Source organism: Buceros rhinoceros, unplaced genomic scaffold (genome assembly GCF_000710305.1).
Source record: "Buceros rhinoceros silvestris isolate BGI_N320 unplaced genomic scaffold, ASM71030v1 scaffold9480, whole genome shotgun sequence".
NCBI lineage: Eukaryota > Metazoa > Chordata > Aves > Bucerotiformes > Bucerotidae > Buceros > Buceros rhinoceros.
In genome coordinates, this window is record NW_010391297.1 from 40,015 (window position 1) to 56,088 (window position 16,074).

The window sequence follows — 16,074 nt, forward strand, 5'->3', positions numbered from 1 at the left end:
GGGCTGCATAAACAAAAATAAGCAAAACACTGTAAATCAGTCTCACAAGTCATTTAAGAACCATTCAGTTAGTGTACTCTGTAATTATCAGCTTACAAAACTTGCTGTGAGCTACTAAATGGGGCTGTGAGCTACTACTGCGCCAATAGTCAGGTTCAGTAAGTTTGGCTGGAACTGGCACTGTGAAGATTCAGCTGCCAAACATCCCCCGGAAGGCTATGGGGTTTGCTGTTTGCTTTGTATGTGGTGTGGGCTGTCTTCTTCCCTGTGCTCACTGGGTTTGTATCTGACACAATCCAGCAAAGGACATCTCTCTGGGAGCTTTGCAGCAGGAAACCTGCCATCCTGGGCAATGGCAAGCAAGTCCTGTGCTTATGAACTAATCATTACACAGGCTCTGGTTGCCAAAGATCAGTGGCAGTTCCTTCCAGAAAGTCAAAGCAGGAAAAGCTGGACAGGATCCTTTCACCTAAATATTTGATCAAAAGACATTGGGTCTATTCTGCTCCATCTTATTTGGTCTAAATTTGGATGACATCTCCATGAGCACTTGTTAGTGGTGCTGTCTGAGTACATGCCCTGTGGAGGTATGAGTCCTACAGGGGAGCAGTGTCATGATTTCAAATCAAAATGTGCTCCAGCTCCTTCTGTTATCTCACACATGAAATGGAGGTGACAAAACTAATCTTCCTACTTAACTGCAGTGATATGTAATTGTGAAACACTTTAGGATCACTGGCTGAAAAATAGCCTCTAAAAATGTTTTACTATATTTGTTATTGCTTAAAGAAAACACGCCCTTTAAAATTAATGTTCCAAATCGTTATGAAATATTGCAAGGCACAAGTTCCTGTTTCAGTGAGAAAAAAACATTGTTCACAGACAGAGCTGTTCTTCACACAAGACAGCTGCAACAGTAGCTCATTATAACTGAATGCATTAGCTCCTTCCTCACACAACCCCCTTTTCCCTTACAGGTCTAATTACTCAACCAGGCCAACTCTGCATCCTTGTCAGGACAAATAACTAGACCAAGCTATAACCATATTCTTGGTGATGATGGTGTAAATCCAGACTAAATCCTTAATAACCCTTACACCAGCACTCAGCCCAGTGCATTGGGAATTTTTTTTTTTTTGGACAGCTGCTAGTGAGAATAGCCCTTTATTTAGTGCTTCCATGAACTGTTCAGAGTGGTTAACATCAACAGCAGCTGTAACTGTTTGCAGATAAACGTTACATAAGCACATTTTCCACTTCTTGACAGCAATGTTTCTGTTCCTATACTAGATTTCATGGCTGAAGTTTTTATCTTATCTTCCTTGGTGAGGTACAGCTTTTGTAGAAAAATATCTTGCTATAATTCAGTAAGTTGCTTCTTTCTCTTTTACACAAAAGCTTATTGCTAAATATAGAGGATGCAGTCACTCAGAGACCAAGAAAGCAAGAATATATGCCAAGAAAATATGTACTGAAAAATAAACACAAAGCTTACATGCAGAAAATACAAGTATTAATGGCACAGCCTGCCCTCCTGCTTTCAAGAGAGAGGTCATGTACACGGTTAGAAAGCCCAGTCAGTTAAGGACAGTTACCGTAAATCCGCCCCAACCAATTTTTTTAGTACTGACCTACCATAAAGAGACTAGTCAAACTAGTTTGTGAATGCAATAAAAAACTCCTAGTAAGGCTTTGGTTCTCCTACACTCCGTTTTTTGAGAACCAGTAATTGGTCAAAGACTGGATGACTGCATGCTGGGGTCTTGGCCATAACCTAATGTCCTGTTTCCACATGTCAGCTCAACTGGGATTTACACGGGGGCAACAGGAGAGTGGAAAAATGATCAGGAAAGTTCCCGCTACCCTGAAGAGCAGGAACATCTGCTGAAGCCATGAGCCCTGGCCAAGTCTTGGAGCAGCATGTGCTGCTTAGCAGCGCCTGGCCATCCCTTACATCAACAGTGGTTTAGGTGAAAGGACAATAATTGAGCACAAAATGCAGCAAGTTAGAAGAGCATGTGAGGAGCCAAGTGCCAGATCCTGCACTTGGGTCACAACAACCCCCTGCAATGCTACAGGCTTGGGGAAGAGCAGCTGGAAAGCTGTACAGCAGAAAAGGACCTGGGGGTGCTGGTTGACAGCCGGCTGAACATGAGCCAGCAGTGTGCCCAGGTGGCCAAGAAGGCCAATGGCATCCTGGCTTGTATCAGCAAGAGTGTGGCCAGCAGGAGCAGGGAAGTGATTGTCCCCCTGTACTCGGCACTGGTGAGGCTGCACCTTGAATACTGTGTCCAGTTTTGGGCCCCTCACTATCAGAAGGATGTTGAGGTGCTGCAGCACGTCCAGAGAAGGGCAACAAAGCTGGTGAAGGGTCTAGAGCACAAGTCTGATGAGGAGCGGCTGAGGGAACTGGGGTTGTTTAGCCTGGGGAAAAGCAGGCTGAGAAGAGACCTTCTCACTCTCTACAACTACCTGAAAGGAGGTTGTAGCGAGGTGGGCGTCAGTCTGTTCTCCCAAGTAACAAGTGACAGGACAAGAGGAAATGGCCTCAAGTTGCACCAGGGGAGGTTTAGATTGGATATTAGGAAAAAATTCTTTATGGAGAGGGTGGTCAAGCACTGGAACAGGCTGCCCAGGAAGGGGGTGGAGTCACTGTCCCTGGAAGTATTTAAGACATACAAACATTGTGGGGACATGGCTTAGGGACATGGCTTAGTGGTGACCTGGCAGTGGTGGGTTAACAGTTGGACTTGATCATCTTTATGGTTTCTTCCTAAAAAACCGATTCTTCAATTCCGTGAATTTAAAGAACAATTGAGATTTTTCACTTCCCTTATGGAGCTGTGTTCACTCAAACATCGTTCCCCAAATCCAAAGCCCTTTTAGAGGAAGAAAAACTGCAAGAATGTCAGGAAGAAACAACCCTTGCTTTTTGCCTACCTTGGTAGACCTCTGCAAAGGGGGTGAGGGCAAGATGACTCTAGGGCTTATTTATAAATCACCAGGGGGGATCACACCCCACTGGCATGGCTGAGGTCTCACCTATGGGAACAGGTGTGTTAACTGCAGTCTTGTTCTAAATGCTGTGTTTGAGACGACAAACCTATCTACCAGGAGTATTATTAAAGGATGAGGAATGGGTAGAAGTCTAATGGGTAGAAGTCTGTTTAACATCATTTGAGTGCGAGCACTGCAATGATGGCATTATTGCTAAGAATTTGAAAAGCTTGTTTTCAGTTTCATCTCGTTGTGTGTCTTAGTATCTGATACCAGCAGATGTGACCTCCAGCTCTCCTTTTTGCCTTTGCCCCCTCAGACAGAGTGTATTTGCTATGAACCAAATGTAACAACCTTTTGCCAACTGATGTGGTCCTTCCAAGGGCTTTTCCAAGTACAAGGGGTTCTTGCTGAGCCACTTGTGTTTGGGACCACAGCTAAGACAGAGGAGACATAAAGCACTTCAAAGCAGATGCAGAACAGTTTCAAATCTTTGTTGAACAAGTGACATTAACTTGTTCGAAGTTCATTAACCTGTACAAAGTTCATCACAGCCCTTGGTAGTTTTTGCCAATCACTAATCTCCACTGCGAATGATAAAATAGAAATGACTCCTTGTTTCTAAATGAACTTAACTTGGACTAGCTTTTAGCTACTCTTAATATCATGCTTCTCATCTAATTTAAACAGCTTTTAATACTTCATTATTTTGCATATGAAAATTAATGGCATCACTTCCTGGTCTCCTTTCCTAGTAAACAAAGCTGGAAAAACGATTGTCTTTCACTGTACTACATGTGTGCATCTTTTATATAGTTTGGGGGGAACTTTTCTGCATGTTCTCTGACCTTTAAGCATTGCCCTTTATAATCAGACACCATAAACAGAGAGATGAAACCTACATCACCAACTGAGAAGTCTCCTCTCCATTACTATTCAATGCTGGCTTTTTCTGTCCACGAATCCCCTGATCAGGTTTTGCAAACAGCAAAAAAACCTGGGGACTCTTGTTTTGGCACTTAGTTCCCAAGACTGCGTACAGGGTCACTGCACCCCAGGTACAGCTGCCGTACTCTGTGCTTATCCATATTCCTCACGGTTTAACATTTCTTTGCCTTTAGCAATGCAGCACACATTAATGACCGAACTCGGGTTCTCAGTCAGTCTAGCTCACTCTGATTAATGGCTCCATCCTTAGTGTTATTTACTGCTTCATTAACCTCTGTGTCAGCCATGGGGTTTATTAGAAGTGATTTTGCTGGGAAACGTCACAAGTACTGCCTCCGAGAATTGCAGAGATGTGCTCGCTTTGGGCAATGCAGGGACAGGGTCTTTCAGAGGATGACACAGAACAGCTAAATTAGGGTCCTGCTTGCAACCACCCGCTAGAGGATTCAAACCCTCTAGACAGTGAGTATGGGGATGCTCTCCCAAGGCTAATGTTAGCCTTTGTGAATGGCCTCTTGGGTACCAAGGTTATTCATGTAAGTCAGGAAAAAAGTGAAATCTATTGCTGATTCCTGGAAACCTTCCTCTGCCTGAAATAGAAACTCATTGGCAGATGGTTGGCTTGACCATGACCCTTCGCAGTCTGCTAGCTAACCTCTTCTAATCCATTTGATACATCCTCTATTGATCTAGTGCTTTATTGCTGCTCTGAGCACCATACTGCGAAGTCAAACGTCTCACAAAAGTCTATTATGCCCCTGCCCACCTTTATTGACAAAGCCAGTAATCTTTGTCGGTGAAAGAAAATGGGTTTGCCTGCAGGACTGATTTTCCATGAAACTGTGCTGGAAGTCATTAATCATATTCCTCTGGTCTAATCCTGTATAAACTGACTCTCCTCTCAGCCCTTCTGTTACAATTCTGCTTGGTAGCAATGTCAGGCTAATCAGCCTATAATTATCCTGGAAATCCCCCCTCGCCCTTTTGACCACTGACATTTTAGCACTCCTGAAGTCTTGAGGCATTTCATTACCAATCCCGAAAATGATTTACAATAGCAAGACAAAGACGTGTGCAACCAGAGATTTTAATGCTCCAAGCAGCAACGTGGCTCCACAAAGTGCTCTGCTGCACCATTCCCAATACCTTCCAAGGCCTGCTCCTTGTATTTCTGCTACAGAAAGGCATATTTTTTTTTCTTTTTTTATGCATGGGAACAACAGTGGTGTTTTAGCATTTCAAGAGAATCAGTTGCTCTTTGCCCTTCTAGTGAGCTGGCTCCAAACATGACACCAGGTTTTCAGCAGAAAAGCTGGGGCTTCTTGGAGTGTAGCTCCCAGCCTGCTCCTGTCCACTTAATGTCCTCTCAATGGCCAAGACTGAGTGAAACCATGCTCTGGGAAGTGGGGGGAGGTCCTGCAGCCACACATATTCTTGTGCTGACACAAGAGCAGGGCTGGCACTGATGAAGAAATGAGGGACTGCAAGTGAAGGATGGGCAGGAGGGCTCCAGCCAATAGCAGTGCCAGCTTCAAGCGCTCACCAAGCTCTGGCTGTAATTTGCTCCTTTCCAATCGTATTTCTGATAACCTTTTGAATTATTCTTCTGCTTCTCTTCCAGTGTACCATCAGCTGTGAATGCAGGTGAGTGTTAAGTAAGGTGAAGGAAAACAGGCCCCTGATGCATCCCAGCTCCCACTGGCTCGACACATTGCCTCTTCCCACAGATTTGTGTGTCTACTCACCTGTCTGCTGTTTCTCATTACCTGTTATTTATACTGTCCTAGCTACTTTCCATCCACATAACAAATTTCACAGCCAAGCTAATCTGTATTCCGGTTCTCAAGGCAGATTTTCAGAGACAGATGCAGCATTGACTTCTCCAGAGCTCTGTAACTCTACCTGAACCCTGCCAGACATGGCACATGGTCCTGTGATGTGACAGAGGCTGGTGGGCTGTTGTCATTACTTTAGGTAGTTGCAATCATATCTTGTAAGCTTATGCAGTGTTGGCTATGTTTGTTTGGCAAAAGTAGACCATGGCAAGGAAGGAGCCTCTAATTGTCCCTAAGACAAATTCAAAAGTATTTTCTAGCAAAAAAACCCCAGCATTGAATCAACCTCCTGACTAATGAAATCTATGTTAAAGCCACACACACACACAAAAAAAAAAAAGGTGCAATAAAACATCCTTGAAATAGCACCAAAAATAAGCCACTGGATATGAACACAATAACTGTGAATCCAAAAGCGATTACGTATTACCTATGTCTTGCAATATGAGTCTCATTCTAAATGAAGTGGTGCTGAGAGCTTCCACGACATTGCAAAACTCCAGATCTCTCCATAAATATTGCAGTAAGTTATTAATGTAACCTTGTGAGAATGTTGAATACAGACTAGGACTAGCAAAGATTGAGAGGACTTTTCAGGGACTGCACAGGAAGTCAACAGGAAACCACTGGCTAGAAGCACAGGGCAAACAGTGCATGTTGCACCAGTTTTTTCCCCCCAAAGGCTTGTGAATATCAAATGATTTACCAGCTGGCGGAGGTAGTCCTGAATTGTGCTGGGATAGACAAGTACACTGATGGCAACCAACGTGTTGAGAGCAAAGTCAAAGATCTGGTAACAGAAGAAGGGGATGATCCAAGCTGCATGTTGCTAAAAAGTAAAAAAATTATAACTCATCAGCCACAAATTACAATAGAAGGATATACGTCTTTCTGCACTGAAATCTAAGGAATATTTGACACAATGCAGTGTTAAATCAGCTAAAAGCAATCTGACATTCAGACAAAAGGGTTGGCCAAGCCAGTCTGGCTGCTGAACTGCAGTAATATACCTGGTGTAAGCCCCCAAACTCATTATATTGGGACAATTAAAAACCACATGATACTCTTCCCTCTTAATTAATAGGATTAATATTGAGACAAACCATAGGCTTAGGAGGTGATTGGGAAAAGATTCCCTTAATTTTGGTAGGTACAAGATTCAGTTCTCTGAATTCAGTTTGCCCAGAGCTTACATTTGAAACCGCAGGCAGTCAACAGAGCTGGGCAGCTTTCCTGCCCGCAGCACAGGGCCCTGGGATACCACTGAGCTAAGCAATTAGTTCTGCTGCTTCTTTGACTTTTTTTTTTCTCTCTCTCTCAGTTTTCAACTAAATAACTAAGCAAGAAATTGTTAGAAAGCAATTTTCTCATTTTTTTTCTACAGAGCTGTATAGTTCACTTGATTTCTGTCTTCACCAAATATAACGAATTACCTTATATGCGCCATATGTAGCCATTGCACAAATCAGAATCATAAGAAGAGAAATCGCTGTGGCAATGCACATATCTGGAAAAGAAACACATCAAAATGATTGCAGATAAATTCAGAGCTTGGTTCAGTTATTTTGCCATCTGCCTCATGCAGGGCATCTCAAAGGGCAGGGTGGGAAGTGGGTGGAGATGGGGTCAGGTGCATCACTCAGCCATCGTTGGAGGAAATCTCTGGTTCTTGTGGGAAGCCTCCTAAATATAAGAAGCACAGTGGTTACATTGTGCAAGACTTTGCAGCCTCTGTGAGGCTGTGGAGATGCCATGAATGGTTGGATTATGTTTTTCTGAGGATTTTAAAAAATCATCATCAGTCTTGATAAGAAGACTATTTTGCCAGTGATGATGACATCTGTAGTTCAGGAAGTATCTGCTTTTCTGCACTAAGATTGTTTTTGCACTAAGAGCTGCTGTGTACCATTGCTGTGTATCCACAAAAATTCTGGACAAGGAAAAACTAATTTTTAAAAGCAAACTTGGCAGGTAAAGGCATCTTAGAGCAGAAATAACATCTTGGGATTTTTTATTTCAACCCAGAATACTACAGAGATATTCAGTTTATTAACGAAGATGTATAACTGTCAGGAAAGGCGAAGTAGTAAAGGAAGGAAAATATTCTTTAAGATATTGACTGAGGCAGTTACTGAGGTCCTGTCTTTTTCTTCTGTTGCTGCTCAGCTTTCAAATTACTTTTCATTATACTTGAGAAGTTCTTAAGCCACAAACAGCTGGGAGGAGATCCTGGGGGAAAAGTTATGTATGTTTGGTCTTTTCGTACAGATCTCCCTTGTATATCATTACAGCTCATAGACAGGATACAAGAAGTGCATTTCTGAACCTGACCCTATAGTGAGTTTAGAAGTGCAGCTGAACATTGCAACTACTTTTCCAAGGCTAAGACAGCGTTCAAAGAGACATGACTCAGATCCCACCTCTGTACCTCTCACCAGGTGCATTTTAACTACCTGCCTCGATGAGACATTTGGTGGACTTGAGCCACACAAATCATGACCACATTCAGGCTGTCCACTACTCATCACTGCTGCCTTTGGAGGCATTAAAAGAGTTAAGATGCCTCCATTTGATCACAGAGTTCCCACAACATCTAACTCTGGTACATGACGAGAAGCATCCCACAGCATAGGATAATCCCTCCACCTCCCTACCTGCATGAAAATGAGGTTCTGTGCAGGTGCCCTGAGCCTTCATCAAAGTCCCTGAAAGGTCCTGATCTGGTAGCTGTGGACAGGTCTCACCTACCTCCCACCAGGCAGCAGTGCAGGTTCACCTGGGTCATGGCCGAAGAGGAAAGACAGACACTAAGTCTTGTTGGTAATTTTTTCCAACCTACCAGTAAGATCATTCATGTAGAAAACAAAGGGCCCAGGCCTTTATCCTCTGCTACCTGAGGGAATACCAACCTTGCCCTAGTGCAGTAATCCAGGCTACTGATGGCCCCTGCTGCAGAGAGGAACCTGAGACTTGTGAAGCTGGCAGAAAAATGAACAAGAGGAGACTGCTGCCAGCTGGCGAGGGTGTCTCCAGAGGGTGCTTACATATACAAGTTTCTTGGGCACTGTGCCTACCAACAGCAAAATTAAGGATTTAGGAACCCAGGCCTCCCCTTTTCCAGGACATTGCCCATGTCGGGTTTGCTCTCTCTCCCTTGACCCCAAATATTGTCCTTGTGATTGCATAGCAACTCAAACGCAACAGAATAGTCCCTGTTGTAGGCTACTTCCTAATATAACAGATGGAGTCCCTTTCCTGGGCACTTAGAGGAGCATATTCAAACCACTGTAGTCTGATAAGGGCCTGGAATCCAATTGTCCTTCCCTGCAAAGCAAATGCTTGAATCTTTGTCCTTTTGTCAGAGTAAGGAGGTCTCACCCAGGAGAGGCACCAGCACTGAAGTTAGCTGCACCCCTGCACCACCTCACTGCTTCCTACTCAGTGTCTTTATGCACCTTGGCTTGTGGGTGCTCAGAAAAGCCACTGGGAAGCACCTGGGCTCCCAGCTCATAATTCAGTAGGGGATGACATCTCAGTGCATGCCAAATTGCTCTTCATCCCAATTTGCTCTTCAGAGGCACCTCCTTCTGCTCTTTGACTCTATAGAGAATCCAGATACCCAGCGCAGGTGTTTGAGATGTGTTGCCACAACCAGTCTCCAAGTATTTAGGAGACGAGACGTAAGGCTGTGCTGTGCCTGTTAGGGGTGACCTGAATTCTGCCTTCAAGAGGAATGGGAAGCAGGGGGCTGATTGAGTGCACCCTCAGTAAGTTTGCAGATGACACTAAGTTAGGCAGATGTGTCAATCTGCTTGAAGGTAGAGAGGCCAGAGGGATCTGGACAGACTGGATGGATGGGCTGAGGTCTGTGGTATGAGGTTCAAGAAGGCCAAGTGCCAGGTCCTGCACTTGGGTCACAACAATCCCCTGCAACACTACAGGCTCGGGGAAGAGCAGCTGAAAAGCTGTACAGCAGAAAAGGACCTGGGGGTGCTGGTTGACAGCCGACTGAAGATGAGCCAGCAGTGTGCCCAGGTGGCCAAGAAGGCCAATGGCATCCTGGCTTGTGTCAGCAATAGTGCGGCCAGCAGGAGCAGGGAAGTGATTGTCCCCCTGTACTCAGCACTGGTGATGCCTCACTTTGAGTACTGTGTCCAGTTTTGGGCCCCTCACTACCAGAAGGACACTGAGGTGCTGCAGCATGTCCAAAAGACGACGAAGCTGGTCAAGGTTTTAGACAACAAATCTGATGAGGAGCAGCTGAGGGAACTGGGGTTGTTTAGCCTGGAGAAAAGCAGGCTGAGAGGAGACCTCACCCTCTACAACTACCTGAAAGGAGGTTGTAGTGAGGTGGGCATCAGTCTGTTCTCCCAAGTAACAAGTGACAGGACAAGAGGAAATGGCCTCAAGTTGTGCCAGGGGAGGTTTAGATTGGATATTACAGAAAACTTCTTTACAGAGAGGGTTGTGAAGCACTGGAACAGGCTGCCCAGGGTGATGGTGGAGTTCCCATCCCTGGAGGTATTTAAAAGACATACAGACGTGGTGCTTAGGAACATGGCTTAGAGGTGATCTGGCTTAGAGTGCTGGGTTAACAGTGAACTCAATGGTCTCAAAGGCCTCTTCAAATCAAAACTATCCTGTGAGGAAGAAGCACCCACAAAACAAACCTGCACTAATAAAAGGTACTGCAGCCTCTTTAGACACTCTTAACTGTGTGGTCATTTACTCTGGCTGCCTACATACATCACGTGAAACCTAAATGGTTTTGAATAGACCAGGTACAACTGAGGTAAAGAAAGACAAGGAGAGAAATAGAAATGGCTGTCTGTAGCCACTAACCTCAATTGAAACCTCTTGTAAGAGGCTCTTGGATCAAGCTTCTTATTTTAACCACCAGTTTGAAGGCACTGCTCATGTATTTATTCTGTCCATGCTTAATCACAGTCGCCAACTCACTGTATCCAAGAGAAAGCTGCTGTCATTGTCATTTGCAGCAGATGCAGCAGTCACTGGCCTCGCTTTGCTCGTGGCCGTGGCAGTACTGGTTCAGAGCCAGAGCCTAGCAAACTGCGATAAACTTGACATTGAAGCTCTGACCTGACACACTCATATTCTCCATCTCTGGTGTCTCTCTAGCTGAGCTCCACTGTGCCAAGTCCTAGTTGGCTCAAGCCATTTCTCATTTAAGGCTTCATTGGGTTTTTTGAGCCGTGTTGGCTTCAATTAATCAGAACAAAACAGATACGTGGCACATTAAATGAGAAGCTAACAGGGGTGTGTGAATTTTCTTCCAGCCATGGTGTACTCTCCATGGCATTCATGGCTAGAAGGGCTGTACCTGGACCACTACAGTGCCTATACAGCCTATTGCCTAAGAAGTTATTTTGAATTTTCTCTTGGGTTTAAAGAAATCAGGGTTGGTTTTTTTCTTATACCTTGCAGTGAGATTCTATCTTCCTGTTGGTTTGGGAAGATGGTGCTGTGGCTGGGCAGAGATCCTGCCATGGAGTGTTTGTGTGCATGGCAAGCTCTGCAGCTGGAGCTCCCTCAAATCCATCTCACAAGCATTTCTTGGCCTTCCCCTCTCCTGTTGCAGAGGAGGCTGGTGGCAGGTGCTGCAGGGTCAGGGAGAAGCTGCCAGCCAGGCAAGACCTGTGTGGAGTGATGAAGACCTCAAATCCTCCAGCTTATCACCTGCCCAGCCATGGAGGTAATCATTGGCTCACAGCTCTGACAGCAGGGGCCAGAAAGCTGCTGATCAGCAGCCTTAAATCCTCAGGCTTTTGCTCACCCGCCCAGCAGCCCGGCCTCCTCATGCCAGCTAAGGATTACTGCCTCACTCTCTCCTTCAGGCTGCTTGTGCAAGCTTGGTGCTGCTGCTGTCACCCACCATGTCACTTCCTGGGTCACAATCCATGTGGCGGTGGCATTTTCTCTCTAGCAAAGGAAGGAGGCCAATGAGAAGGAAAGAGTATTCTGCACCTTTCAGACCAGCTCATTTACTCCAGAAGATAAGGCTAGAAGGGAAGATGCAGCCCTGAATACGCTGTGCTAGGGCAGGGATCTATTTTTTCTTCCCTCTCTGTGACACGGGGCTCATGTTACGTGGGTGGTGCTGATGGACTGGGGCAGGAAAAGCACCTACGCTGCCGCTTCCATTTAACACCCAACAGAAGTCCAAGCCTGCGGTCTGTAGGTTTCTTTATTAAATTTTTTCTATTTGAATTAATCTTCTTAAGCCCTGGATGCATGTCACATTCAGCAGAGAGACCTTCACATTATCCCGTCCTGCTCTGAGGTGTCTGCTTTTCTCGCGTACCCGTCCCAGGGCAGGAACATGGGCAGAATTTGGCCTGAGTTGCTGACAGCGGTGTCAAAGTTCCCCTCAGTTTCTACAGGGCACACATAGGATTTCAGTCCTTGTTGTCATATGGCTTATGAAGTATCACACACATCTGTAATGCTGTGAAGGCAGTAAATAAAACCAAGTAACACTCACTGATTTTTTCGGGCTTGTTAACATGGCAGGATTATGGTCTGTGTGTCTGGAGAAGCTGAGCAGGAGGCTCGGGTGAAACCCTCTGGGAAGTCAAAATGATTTACAGGGCTTTTCCATCTCCTGTTCAGAGATTAGTCTTTTATCAGCAGCAGTATTACACTGGGCAGCTCACACATTTCTTATTTTTCCTAGTCCAGCTTCTAGTTCATAAACTCCCCCAGGCCCTAAGGAAATAATAAAAAGAAAGATGAGACTAAATGGGCTCAGCTGAATATCCAGCACGGGAGGGAGCCCAACATTTTCCCCAGCTCCCAGATGTACATCTTGGAGATCCAGCCAAACCACACACACTGGCGTCTTCCAGTACCTACATCTGCTGCATGGCGAGTCTTGGCAGATTTTTTTCCCCCCCTTGTTTTCTATAACCTACAGCTTTTTCTAAGTGCTCAGGAAATCCTTTCTCTGCTTTCTCTGGAGCCTCTGGTAATGCCCTGGGAACCATGCTAAATCCTGAAATCAAGGCTGAGCAGCCGTTCGCATAAGAACTGATGCCGCACTGGCATTTTTAAGCAGTTTGCACTGGCTCTGCATGTACCAGGAATTTCTCCCACCACTGGAACAGAAAATTGAAAGTTATCCATAAACCAGGCCTAATCATGGCGAGAAATAAATATGAATACAAATATTGGGTGAATCCTGGTTTCTTGGAAGTCAAGAGAGATCTGTCGTTAACTCCAGGTTAGCCATAATTCCACTACTGTGTCTCAGCTGATAAGTTTATTTCCAGGTGATATTTTCAGATTTTTTTATGAAGGAGCCTATTTGAGGAGTGAGGGAAAGGGAGTGACAATTTTACAATCAAACTGCGTGTCTGCATTTTTCTTGTTTGTTTGTTTGTTATTGATAGGATCATCAAAAGTAGTAATGAGAATAATGGTTACTAGTATTTCCACTGTTATTATTTGTCAGCACAAGTACATATAGATAACAACTTTGGAACCTTCATTAGCATCAGCATTGATGTATCTTCTGTATTTCAAACACATGGTTTCACCTCTAAGAATCTCAGCACATCCAGCTAACCGAGGAAACATTTCTTCAAAGAAGACAAATGAAAGAAGGGCAAGAGAAGAGCATGTGGAATTTTGTCCGATGTTTTATCTCATAAGCAAACATTTCCTCAGATTTGAACAAATATATTCATACTTAAAAAAAAAAAAAATCTCCTGCCAGCTATTTCCAGCAACTGTAAAAGCCAGTAGCTTGATTCAGCTGCCTTTACTCGGTAAGACATTAAACTGGAGGGAGTCAAAGAATACAAGGAGACATTAACTCAAATGTTAATTTGTAATTTAACTGCCTGTGAAATGCTCCCTTTACTGAATGGAAATGAGGTCGCTTAGCCCACAAACTGTTCTTTTACAGTTTTGCAGGGTTCACTTGAAACCTCGATAAAACATTATAGAAAATACAATTTTCAAGTGTAGATGGAAATCCCCAGTGCACTTGATCTGACAGCTATTGCATTACAAAACAGAATTACTATTTTAAAGCCTTGGGCATTGTCAGGCCTCTGATGTCGGCTATATAAAACCACACTGACAGACAGTCATTACCAAGGTTAATCTCTGAGAATTAGGACAAGGCAGTCAGTTTTAATATGTCAGGAACAGCTAGGAGACCATCTGTATCAACTATAGTCCTTACTTTCTTAAATCCAGTTATATAAAAAGATTTTTAGTCGGAAGTTGTAGGTGGTTTTTCAATGAAGACACAGTAAAATAGCAATTGCTCCAGATTATTAATTAAATGTAGACCCTCAAGCCAAATCTGTACGAAAGACCTTGTGGAAATAACCGCCTCTTAACTGATACCTAGCAGCACTGACACAACACGGGTGCAATTATTTTTCTCAGGTGTGAAGCTGTTCCTTTTCCCACTGAAATTTGTATTGACTTTGGTAGGAATGAGGAAAGGACTTAGAGCTTTTTGCTGTGGATGGGTATGACTGAGCAGCAAGACACCAGTGTAACTAGCAGGAGGCCTTGTTTCAGATTACTGTGAGAAATGTCGAATGTAACAAATCTTGTAAACAGAAATTAAAATAAACAGACATTTTTATCAAAATCACATTGAGGGAAAGCTGTACTAGGAATGAATTATATGGTTAAAGCAAGTAACAAACCAACATCATCAAATAATTTGAAACAGTCATGAAAGAAAGAAACATTTGCAAAGGACAGGAGGTTTTTGCAGGGACATAAAAGTCCTGGCTCACCCTTCCCTGAAACTGCACTGAAGATTTTCTGTGATGCGTTTCGGTGAGAAAAGGAATAAGCCCTGTGTTATCGCTAATACACCTATGACTATACAGTTATACTTGCTTCTAATACAACAGGTTGAAGTATTGCCATGTGCACATGGGAGGGTGTGCAAGTATGTAAAAAATGAATGAACGCATTCATCCAGTTACATAAATAGCAGTATGGGTTCTTATGCATGTGCAGGCACTATGGGACATGATGCTGGGAGGTGCAGACACTGTGAATCAACCGGTGACGAGAGGAGATGTCCTGAAGTTGAGCCAGGGGAGATCTAGGTTAGATATCAGGAAAAACTTCTTTGCACAGAGGGCTGTGAAGCACTGGAACAGGCTGCCCAGGGAGGTGGTGGAGTCCCCATCCCTGGAAGTGTTTAAAAGCCATGTGGATCTGGTGCTGAGGGACATGGTTTAGGGACCCCAGCAGTGCAGGGTGAATGGTTGGGCTCGATAATCTTAAAGATCTCTTCCAACCAGATAATTCCATGATTCTATGAAAATCCTCCTCAGGCTTTCAGCATCATGCTCAGGGATAACATCTCCATGTCAAGGGTTTGCTCTGCACCAGCCACGTCAGGACACAGCAGAGCAGATTACTAATAGGTAGCAGATAAGGTTACTACTGGAAGACCAGTTTGAACCGTGCCATGATTACACCTTTCACAATAAAAATGCTTCTGAAAGATACCAAGGTGAAGCAATATTTACAGGACAGTAATTATTGAAATGATAGGACAGTTACATAAATGCTGGATCAATGAGTGCTAGTATTTGTGCAGTTTGTACTTACTGGCATCATCCATAAATTCAAATTCACCCCCTAATTCAGCACTGGTTAGGTGGTACTGGTCAGGATCAGTCAGGGCGCTCAGCAGAATCAGCAATACTACCAAATTGATAATCTACAGAGAGGAAAAATGGAAAAGCATCAGCAATCCATGAAAAATCTCTAAGCAGCATATACCAACCACAATACATGTAAACTATAGCAGAGGCTGTTTTCCGATTATACAACTGTAGTATGTAACTAACACTGCAACTGGTTTCTCTGGGTTTGTGTAAGCAGACTTGGGGTTCTTCCCCATGTGGCGACAGGAAAATGAAACCAGCATGGATTACCCTTTTCATTCCAGCTATCTCCACATCATTAGAACAGTTAACGCTGCTCTTTCAGTTATAAAACTTGTGAGCACATCCACTTCAGTTTGTTCTGTTGCAAAAACTAAAATTAATTAAAAACAATCATTTTGACACTATTACAAATGAGTGTTATAGTCAAGGATTATTAGCATGCCAGAGCTGGAATTGGGGACAGGCCTTGTGAAATTGCTAGATGATCGAAGAGGAGACAATTTGTTGGAAGAGGTTGAATTTTAAGAAGCCATGAGTGATGAGCTGATTCACATGAGCCACTAAATCAGGAGGCCTTGGGGGTTCAGGAGCCGGCAGCAATGTAGGGAAGCAGTTCCTTG

General features: G+C 44.1%; 1 protein-coding gene across 1 annotated transcript in view; it reads right to left on the reverse strand.

The window, feature by feature from the left end:
- Positions 1–15,504, reverse strand: part of LAPTM4B (lysosomal protein transmembrane 4 beta) — a gene marked incomplete at its 5' end in the record, with an annotated part of 40,649 nt that extends 25,145 nt beyond the window's left edge. Inside the window, 4 exons of the mRNA XM_010141041.1 lie at positions 3,939–3,943; positions 6,487–6,609; positions 7,214–7,287; positions 15,393–15,504. Of these exons, the coding sequence (XP_010139343.1) occupies positions 3,939–3,943; positions 6,487–6,609; positions 7,214–7,287; positions 15,393–15,504 (314 nt within the window). The remainder of the gene's footprint in view (positions 1–3,938; positions 3,944–6,486; positions 6,610–7,213; positions 7,288–15,392) is intronic.
- Positions 15,505–16,074: the final 570 nt, after the last annotated feature.